The sequence below is a fragment of the Dipodomys merriami genome, unplaced genomic scaffold (genome assembly GCF_024711535.1).
Source record: "Dipodomys merriami isolate MVZ:Mamm:240054 unplaced genomic scaffold, mDipMer1.0.p SCAF_130, whole genome shotgun sequence".
NCBI classification, from domain to species: domain Eukaryota; kingdom Metazoa; phylum Chordata; class Mammalia; order Rodentia; family Heteromyidae; genus Dipodomys; species Dipodomys merriami.
Genome location: NW_027202605.1, coordinates 848,933 through 859,711, shown reverse-complemented (window position 1 = coordinate 859,711; position 10,779 = coordinate 848,933). Strand labels below are relative to the sequence as shown.

Here is a 10,779-nt window from a genome sequence, read left to right as displayed (position 1 = left end):
TGATTCCTGTGTTCTGTATCGTGTATATACATTTTTTTTTTTTGTAATTTGGGGAGCGGAAGGGATATAGCGGAATGCTTAAATGGGGATGCAGGTTGATCCATTGTGACGCCGAGATGTACAGGACACTATGTTGAAAACGAATTTTACAATGTCAGGGGGTTGGGGAGGGAAGGGATGGTAGGGGAAAAACAAAGGAAGAGGTAACAATGCTTGATAGGAAATGTACTCATTACCTTACTCATGTAACTGTAACCCCTCTGCACACTATTTTTGCAATAAAAATATATATATAAATTTTAAAAATAAAAATAAAAAATCTAGCATATTTATATCATCAAAAAAAAAAGAATATGGCCTATGTAGTTGGTAATACGTTCTGAAATGTAAATAGTTGTACTTGGAGGGCAGGGCAGATTTTTCTCAAGTCTCTAACAATGGACTTTTATAGTGAAAGATAAACTGAAACAAATGTGGGAAACTCTTGCAAGTTATTGAAGTGCTATGCTAGTTTTCATATTTAACTGTCTAATCAACATAGTTCATAAATAATGAATGCAAATATATCTAGTAATACTAGAAAACTATTTTCCATGAGCCTCAATGTGATATTTGAAAGAAGAACTTAAAGTTTTACATGAACAGATGACTAGAAACATACCTTTAAATTTCCTTTAGCTTTACTTAGTGTGGCAGGCACACTGCCTTAGAGGCGGGAAACAATAATGGTGGCTAGAAATCTGCAAGGGCCACCTAGTCATGATGTCCAAGGACCACACATCTAAATGAATATTTAGTACAACTTAAGCTTTCCTCAATGTAACTTAACTAGCTTACATATTTTCTGTTTTGTTGTGATTTGAATTCAGAAATCCACAGAAGCTACTTTCTATGCAATTCTCATGCATATCAATCACTCATGAATATGATCATTGTACCAGCTCAATAATAATCTTTCCACATTATCATGGTCAACATGTAATTGTAATTGTCCATATTTGAGTTTAGAATAATTAACACGTTAAAACATTTTTAACTTTCTAAAAATCTTTAATTGCAAAAATGTGCTTTACTGTGATACTTACAATTTGGATATTATGTTTTTTGATCAAATTTGTTACTCAATTCCCTTTCTTCCTCATTAAAATTAAGTTTTGACTAGATTCAATTTGGTATTATATAGATACATATATATTTATGCATATATATGTATATGTGTATATGTATTTATATCTTCTACAATATCCATACACTCCTGTCAAGCCTTTCTTTCTTTGTCCATTCCTACTATTTTTCCCATAAAGGAACTACTTTAAAATCCAAAGTTAGACTCATAGTTAAAAGTAAACACACACACACACACACACATCAATCTCATTTTCTATTTTTCTCTTTCTCTCTTTCTTTCCCTTTCTCCCTCTCTCCCTTTCTTTTGTTTTGGCCAGTCATGGGCTTGAACTTGGGGTGTAGATGCTGATCCTGAACTCTCTTTCTCAAGGGTAGTGCTCTACCACTTGAGCTATAGCACCACTTCCAGTTTTCTGGTGGTTAATTGGAGATAAGAGTTTAATGGACTGTCCTGCCCAGGCTGGCTTCAAACTGTGATCCTCAGGTTAAAGCCTCACGAATATGTAGGATTACAGGGATGAGCCATGAGCACCTGTTTTTTTTTTAACTATTGTTTCTTTTTATTTAAAAAGGATACTTTAAGAAATTTCTGGATTTCTAAATATAAAGAACAATTTCTGTAACATTCTATCACATTAAAAAGTACAATTGAATTTCTGTGAATAGAACTTTGTTGCAACATGAATGTTATACAAATGCAATAAGAAAATATACTTGAAAATTTCAGTGTACAATATAATTATTAAAAAAATCTACAAAACAAAACAAAGAACTGGCAACCTAATTTCAAATGTAATTTACAGGATTTTTCACTAAAAGTCTTCATCTTCACTCTTCTCTATGAGGTCTGTCTGGAGCTCACATGTCTTGTCCTCAATCTGCTCATGGCTGATTTCATCTCCTGATTCCTCAGAGTGTAAATAACGGGATTTAGTAAGGGAGTGATAACGGAATAAAATACAGAAAGAAATTTGTCCACTGAGAAGCTACTAAATGGCCAAATGTAAATGAAAATGCAGGGCCCAAAGAACAGCGTCACCACCGTGATGTGAGCAGACAGTGTAGACAGAGCCTTGGAGAGTCCTGCTGAGGAGCGACTGCGCACAGTAACCAGAATGATAGTGTAGGAAATGAGCAAGAGTATGAAGCAGATGAAAGACAACAGACCGCTGTCAGCAATAACCAGCAACTCCAGAACATAGGTCTCAGTGCAGGCAAGCTTCAATACTAGGGGAAGGTCACAAAATATGTCATCCACTACATTGGGGCCACAGAATGGCAAGGTGACAGTGAAGACCATCTGGCTCATTGTATGCACAAAACCAACAGCCCAGGACAGCAGCACAGATCCCACCAACACCCTGTGGTTCATGATGGCTGTGTAGTGAAGAGGTTTGCATATTGCAATGTACCTGTCGACAGCCATGACTATGAGAAGAGTCATCTCACTTCCCCCTAGGAAGTGAAGGAAGAACATCTGAGTCATACAACCCCACAAGGAGATAGTTTTAGTCTCCCTGAGGAAATCTGTCACCATCTTAGGGGTTGTTATTGTAGAAAGAGACATATCAAGAAAGGAGAGATTTCCCAGGAGGAAGTACATTGGTATTGAATGGAGCTGGGAGTCAAAGGTTACAGTGATAACAATGAGTAGATTCCCTGCCATGATTGCTGCATAGGCCACCAAAAATATGCAAAAAAAGAAAATTTCAAGTTTCCAACTGCTGGTGAGCCCTAACAAAACAAACTCAGATATCATTGAGCTGTTTTTTCTATCCATCTAGATGCTGTTTCTCAAAGAGCCTTTAAAGAAAGAAAATCTGGAAAACAAGATAAGTTAATAAGTAGTAGGTTTCAAACTACGAACATACAGAAAGAGAATATTTTTGCTACAGAAAGAGAAATTGGACATTTATGCAGAATAATGCCATTTAATTAGTGTAAATCGCATTGGCAGTACTACACTTTTTCTGTCAGAAAGGCATAAAAATGAGAAATTTATTATCAAATTCTGAACATCTGATGTTCAGATATGTATTATATTCCCTTATGTACTTGTCTCTATTATAATTTCATGATCAGAGTCCAGTTTGATCAATGAATTAAGCAAGTCAAACTGCTGTTAAGTCTAAGTGAAGAACATAACCATTGAATTTTATGCTTCCTGTTACTCATTCTTCCCTCTTGTATAAAGTATCCACATAAGCGCATGAGCTAAATTATAAAACACATTTTCTATATTTATTTGTGTGTTGCTGTTAGGGTTTGAACTCAGGTCCAGAGTTCTGTCCCTTAGATTTTTTGTTCAAGCCTAGCATTCTACTACTTGAGCCACAGCTTCATTTCTGGCTTTTTTGGTAGTTAATCAAAGATAAGGTTCTCACTTTTCTGGAGGAGCTGGCTTTAAACTGCAATCCTGAGATCTCAGTCTTTTGTGTAGCTAGAGGCTACTGGTTCCTGACTTGAACCACTGGTTTCGGACACAACCAAACATTTTATAAGTGAATTCATTTAGTACTCTTTTATAAGCTAAAGTATATTTCACCTACCTTTTAAAAAAAAGTAATGGTAGTAATTTCATTTAATCCTAAAGATTTACTTATTGTATATTTATACTGGTCCTTTTCAGATAATTTAATTGCCATTTTAGGAATTCTTGAGTGAGGAAGTAAATCTTTCTTAGCGTTGAGGTTTTTGTTTCTTCTGGAATAAAGTTGTAATTAATCTGAGAAACACTTCTGGGCTCTTCTATTCAATCTCTGGCTTCTTTTAATGTCACTTTGGATGCTTTACTAATATAGGTCTTCTACAACCACCAAGACTTTGGTACTAGTATTTGTGTTTGCTTGACTCTTAAATGTGGATCATCCCTTCTTTGTTCCCAGTATACTCCTCAGATGCATTGAAACTGTGCACAAGGACTTAAAACTTACATCCAAGTTCATTCATCCTGATGTTTGTACTCCATACTTTCCCACAGTAACCTGAAACCATTAGCTCACTTATGGATCATGCATTAGTTTTCATGTGGATATTTTGTTATTTGATTTTTCTCTTTAGAAGTCTTACTTATGGATCAAACCATACTAGACTGACTTTTCATTGTTTGGCTTGAGTTTATCAATTATAAGAAGGCTTTCTTTAATAAACATATCTGAATAAAATTATCTAAAAACTAAAGTTCTAATCAGGGTCTAAGGATTAATAAAGAAAATTTGGTAACTCCTCAGAATATTGAATTTTTTTGTAATAATAAAATAAACCAAGTATTTAATCATGTGGATTATAAAAAGGCTTTAAATGATAGAATGTATCAAATAAACTGTATATTTTGTTGAATATATATTTGGTGTGTGTATTTACATTTATTAAATTTTGTTTTTTAATTAATCTCATTTTTTCTTGATTGTAATGATATGTTAATAGTGATTAAACTATGGTACTCTGTTTAATATGCTTTGCATAATTACACAGTTTTGAATCCTAAAAAATTATTTTCATCTCTGGAATCTCCATCCATGCAGTAATGCATCTGCACACTACATATGAAATTATTTTCAAAACCATGTAATTTTCACCATAATATTAACAGGAGAAAAATCACAAGACTGCTTTCTTCATTGGCCTGTAAGGTAAAGTAAGTGGTTAGCTTAACATTTAAAACTTGTAATACAACATCAGAAATGAATATTTAAACCTGTAAGATTTTAGTTTTTCATAATCATACTTGCATATTTTAAAGCAAATAATAACATTAATTAGTATTTCTAAGAGTGTTTTATAACAGTATTAAAATTTCCAAAATTTTATATCTTTCCATTTCTATTTATAAAGACTGAAAATTGTTGAGGTTGATAAAATTACTCATAACTGCAATTTTATATGATAAAATACTAAATATTTTCAAAAGATGTTCTTTTACTCAGACCTGTAACTAAGAAAACTGGAATGGAAAAATAGAAGTAGTTTAAACCTCAATGGAAAAATAGAAGTATGTTTATATAATTGAACCAGAAAGACATAAAATGACAGATTATAACTTCCTAAAATTGGATCAGTAGTGATTAGATTTGTTCTAGAACAAATTTTGTTTGAGAATGTAATGAATGATCTTTGCTGTGGGAAAAGCATAGCAAGGTTTTCAAGTGATTTTTTAAATGAAAAATGATTATATTCCTTTCAATTATAATTTCTTGCTTAGGAAAAGGAAGCTAAAATGATGTCAACCATGTGTGCCTATGTTAACTAGTCAATGTATTTCCAAACGATCACTGAGCTACCCAAGTTACTGTATGTGGAAAAGTATAACAGTTTTTTTTTAATGTATAAACAGAACACTCATATTTCTATAAATCATGAGAATTGTTATGTTTTTTTATGGACCTTTATCACTGACCAATATGAAAAGTGACAAGTCAAAAAACTGGAAAATGAGTATAGATATTTTTTGTATTAAAATAATATACCAAATTTAAAATAATGCACCAAAATTTTGTTCTCACATAATAAAACATTCATAATCACAATAATATATATTTTAGTCTATATAAAAATACTAGAGGATTTAGAATAATAAGACTAGTATGTTGAAAGTTTAACAAAAGGAGGATGTTAGTAGTACCAACCAAACGTAAGTAGATTGGTATTGTTAAAAATATATACAAATGACTTTTAAATCAATCATTTATCACTCATGATATTCCATAACTATCTCCTGAAGAAAAGAAAAACATAAATTACCAAAGTAATACTAAATTAAAATAACTGAATACATTCCAAGTTTTAATCTGAAGTTTTATTGAATATCAGATTTGTCACAAATGTTAATTTAACTAAGGAAGAAAATAATATTAAATTATTTTATCATGCTCAAGTAATCTTTTTCTTATGTATCATGTGGATTAAACTAATTCAGGTTTCTATCTCCGAAACTCAAGCTCATACTGTAAAACTAATACTTCAGACTATAGGTTTTTACTCATCATAGGTTTCTGCTGCCATTAAATATTATTTTCCATATTCATTTTGGTCAAACCTATTATTTATTTATTTATTTATTTTTGGTCGGTCGTGGGGCTTGAACTCTGAGCTTGGGCACTGTCCCTCAGCTCTTCAGCTCAAGGCGAACCCTCTACCACTTGAGCCACAGCGCCACTTCCCAAACCTATTTTTTAATATTGGCTTTGTGATTAGAAAATTATATTCCATTCAATTATATAACCCTTGTAAAATGTCTTTTCTTTTATTAAAGTATGTAAGTATAATGTGTTCTTAGCATTGCTATTTAAACCTACCAGTTAGGAATGAGGAATAACTTCTTCAAAGAAATGTAGACACAGTGAAACTCTGAATATAAGTTGGAATAGTTTTAACCTGACAGTTTTTTTAACCTGTCATAAAGACATGAAAATAGATTTTGGGTTAGTAAATGTAACAAGAGGGACACAGAGGACACTTACATAAGATTCAGGCTGGAGATCTTAATCTCCAGGGGAATTATTAAGATAAATATGTTTGTTTCCCTTGAGTCCAGAAGAGAACTTCTTTCATTTAAGTGGAATCATGAGTTCTCAAAGTGTAATAGTCATGTAAACTTTCTACTAATTGAAGTTGTGGTTGGTATATAATTGAGAATACTTACAGAAAATGATGATTGATTTCTGACAACATAATCATTTTAATATTATTTGATAAATATGAAGTTATCATTAGTTTAATAATTATAGAAGGAAAATTAATTTACAGTCTTTACACTGAGCAAATTAGAATTGATAATTAACTTTAATTTTTAAAAAGATGAATGTGTTGCTAGTATTAAGATGTTGTACAAAGGGTTACCCTTTCATAAATCAGTTAAGGAATACAATTTTTTATTCAAAGACTATTTATTTAGATAAGCAATTAAATGAGCTTTTAAAAAATAGTCATTATAGAGTTAATATCCACAGGGTTATAGTTGCATAAATCAGGTAGTGAGTAATGAATACAATTCCACTTGTACAATGTCACTCCTTCCTTCACTTAATTCCAGTTTCTCCTTTCTGTCCCTGCCTACAAGTTGTATATTTCATTTTTCACATAGTGTATAGTGAATACCATAACTGCATTTGTTGACTTTCCTCCATCCATTTTTGTGTCCTTCTGCCCTTACTTGTAGAAAGACACAAACAAAGGAAAAAAACAGCAAAAACAAACACCACCACCACCAGCAAAAACAACAACAAAACCCGGAATGTTTTCATTTCCCAGAATTCATTTTAATAAATAGTATTTTACATGTTCACACAAGTTATGCCTTTGTATTCCTTCCCTTAGACTATCCTCCTTTAGTATGACTGTTAATATATGAATGCCTATAGTCCCATATATATATTTCACCCCGTTTTTAGATTTAGCTTCCACATATTAGGGAAAACTTACGTCCTTTGTCTCTCTGAGCTTGGCTTACTTCACTTAACATGATTTATTCTAGGTTGAGTAAAATTCTATGGTGTATATGTACTACATAATTTTGCTTCATGCATCTATTGTAGCATATCTGGGCTTTTTCCACAACATGACTATTGTGAATAGTTCAGCAGTGAACATGAATGTGCAAGTGCCTTTGCCATATCCTGACTTGTAATGTTCTGGACATATGCCCAAGAGTGGTTTAGTTGTGTCATAGAGAAATTCTATGTATAGTTTAGTGAGGAACCTCCCTGTCCCAAGTTGTACTAATTTACATTCCCACCAACATTGAATAGGGTTCCTTTATCCTCACATACTTGTTGGCATTTGTTGTTCAAATTTTCAATGTTGGCCAATCTAAAATGGGGTGTTTTGATTTGCATTTCCTTCATGGATGGATGAGCCTTTCCTCATATATTTCTTTGACATTCTTATTTCTTCGAAGCCTCTCTTTGGCTCCTTTCTCCACATATTGATTAGTTAATTAGTTGGGGAGGGATTAATATCTTGAGCTCCTTGTATATTAGACCTGTATGAGATATAATGTTGGTAAAGATTTTCTCTCAGTCTGTTGGCTATCTTTCTAGTTTAGTAACTATGTCATTTGCTGTGAAAAAACTTTATTTTAATGTAACCCTATTTGACAAATCTCTCTCCCATTTGCTGTGTCCTATTCAAGAAGTTCCTACCTATTCCTATAATGTTTCCCAATGTTTTTCCTATTCCATTCAAAGTGTCAGGTCTGATATTGAGGTCTTTGATTCACCTTGAGTTGATATTGGTGCATGGTAATGAAAAGGGATCAAATTTTAGTTTTGTACATATGAATGTCCCATTTTCCCAACACCAATTAGTGAAGAGGCCATCTCTTTTCCACCATATATACTTGTCAAATATAAGATAACTCTAAGTACATGGCTTTATTCTAGTCTCTAGTGTTGATCTTTGGGCCAGTTTTTGTGCTGGTACCAAGCTGTTTTTGTTATTATAACTATAGTTTTTTATATATAGATATATAATATCTATATATATAGATAGATATCTATATATAAATATGTAGATATATATTATGGCTATCGATATTAAAGGCCTGGGATTGTGATACTGCCAGTATTGCCTTTTTTGCCTAGAATTGCTTTAGCTTTTTGAGGTTATTTTGCTGTTCCATATGAATTTTTGGATGGTTTTCTCCATCTTGGGAATGACTTTGAGATTTTGAAGGAGAATTCATTGAAGTCATAGATCATGTTTGGCAGTATGGCTATTTTCATGGTATAACTCTACCTATTCATGAACATGGGAAGTCTTTCATTTTTCCATTTCCTGTTGTCATCTTCAATTCATTTCTTTTATTTTTGTTATTTTTTACTTTTAGTATATATTTTTATTGTAAAGATACTGTACAAAGAGGTTACAGTTATATGTGTAAGGTTTTTTTTTTGGGTCCGGTCGTGGGGCCCGAACTCTGGGCCTGGGCACTGTCCCTCAGCTCTTCAGCTCAAGGCTAGCGCTCTACCACTTGAGCCACAGTGCCACTTCCAGCTTTTTTCTTTTTGCTTATGTGGTGCTGAGGAATCGAACTCAGGGCCTCAGGCATGCAAGGCAAGCGCTCTACCACTGAGCCACTTTCCCAGCCCAATGAGTACATTTTTTATGGAGCATTGCTACCTCCTCTGTTTTTCCCCTACCATCCCTTCACTCCCCACCTCCCCAACTCCTCCCTCCCCACCCCCCTGAAATTGTAAAGTCGGTTTTCAACATAGTGTCTTGTACACCTCATTGGTACAATGGGTCAACCTGTGTCCTTATTTCAGCATTTTGTTATTTCCCTTCCCCTCCCCAAATTAGAAAAATGTATAAACAAGATGCAGGGCAACAGAATCAAATACAGTGAAAGCAGGGGTTAAACCATGGGGGAAGAACATAGAAAAGAAACAAAAAAATCACATAGTACATTATAAAAATATTAAAGACAACTGCAAGAAAGATAAAAACCTCTTGTGTCCCTATCTTGGGGTTCATTTCACTTAGCCTCATCTTATATGGTCATGTGTACATAACTTTTGACCTCTTCTACTTGTCCCAGACATATACTAGTTATTGTAAATATGGGAAACCATGGGACCTATGTTTCTTTGGGCCTGGCTAACTTCACTTAATATAATTTTTCCAAGTCTTCCCATTTCATAATAAATGGAGCAGTGTCAATCTTTCTGATGGAGCCATAGAATTCATATATATATATATATATATATATATATATATATATATATATCTCACATTTTCTTGATCCATTCATCTACTCAAAGGCATCTAGGTTGGTTCTGTATCTTAGCTATGGTAATAATGCTGTGATAAACATAGTTGTGCTGGTACCTTTAGAATGGCCTTGTTTGTGATCATTGGGGTAAATGCCTAAAAGTATGATTGCTGGGTCATAGGGGAACTCTTATGTGTAGTTTTTTGAGAAAACTCTAAACTGCTTTCCAAAGTGTTTGAACAAGTTTACTCTCCCACCAACAATGCAGTAGGGTTCCCTTTTGGCCACATCCCCTCCAGCATTATTACAGTTCTTGATTATAGCCATTCTAACTCAGGTGAGGTGGAATCTCAATGTGGTTTTGATGGCTAGAGAAGTTGAGCATTTCTTCATGTGTCTATTGGCCATTCTTATTTCCTCTTCAGAGAAGTTTCTCTTTAAGTCTTTAGCCCACTTATTTATTGGGCAGTTGTTTCTTTAAGGATTTGTTGTTGAGGGATTCAATGTTTTGAGTTCCAAATATATATTAGATATGAGACCCTTGTTGGTTGTATGGCCAGTGAAGATCTTCTCCCAATCCATGGGCTTTCTGTCTTGCTAGCTATGTCCTTTGCCATGCAGAAGCTCTGCAGTTTCATGCAATCCCATTTGTCCAACCTTTCTTTGATTTGTTGTGTTTCTGGGTCTCTATTAAGAAACTTTTGCCCTGTGCCAAGGAGCCTTAGAGTTTCTCTTATTCCTTCCTATAATATTTTCAGGGTGTCTGCTTTGACTTCAAGGTCTTTAATCCATTTGGAGCTGATTCTGGTGCAGGGTGATTTATAAGGATTTAGCTTTAGTTTTCTATAGGTGTTTAACCATTTTTTTTAGCACCATTTACTGAAGAAGCTGTCTCTTCCATTCTATTTTTTTTAAGCTCCCTTATTGAAGATTAGGTGGCT

General features: G+C 33.6%; 1 protein-coding gene across 1 annotated transcript; it reads right to left on the bottom strand.

Moving 5' to 3' along the window:
• Positions 1-1,966: 1,966 nt before the first annotated feature.
• On the bottom strand, positions 1,967-2,908 carry LOC138824936 (olfactory receptor 4L1-like). Its single transcript, XM_070019336.1, has one exon. It carries the CDS (start codon positions 2,906-2,908, stop codon positions 1,967-1,969), a length of 942 nt encoding a protein of 313 aa, XP_069875437.1.
• Between the last annotated feature and the right edge of the window lie 7,871 nt (positions 2,909-10,779).

Bases quoted from the DNA above. Each gene is read 5' to 3' on its own strand.
- LOC138824936 (XM_070019336.1), bottom strand. From the start codon at position 2,908: ATGGATAGAAAAAACAGCTCAATGATATCTGAGTTTGTTTTGTTAGGG.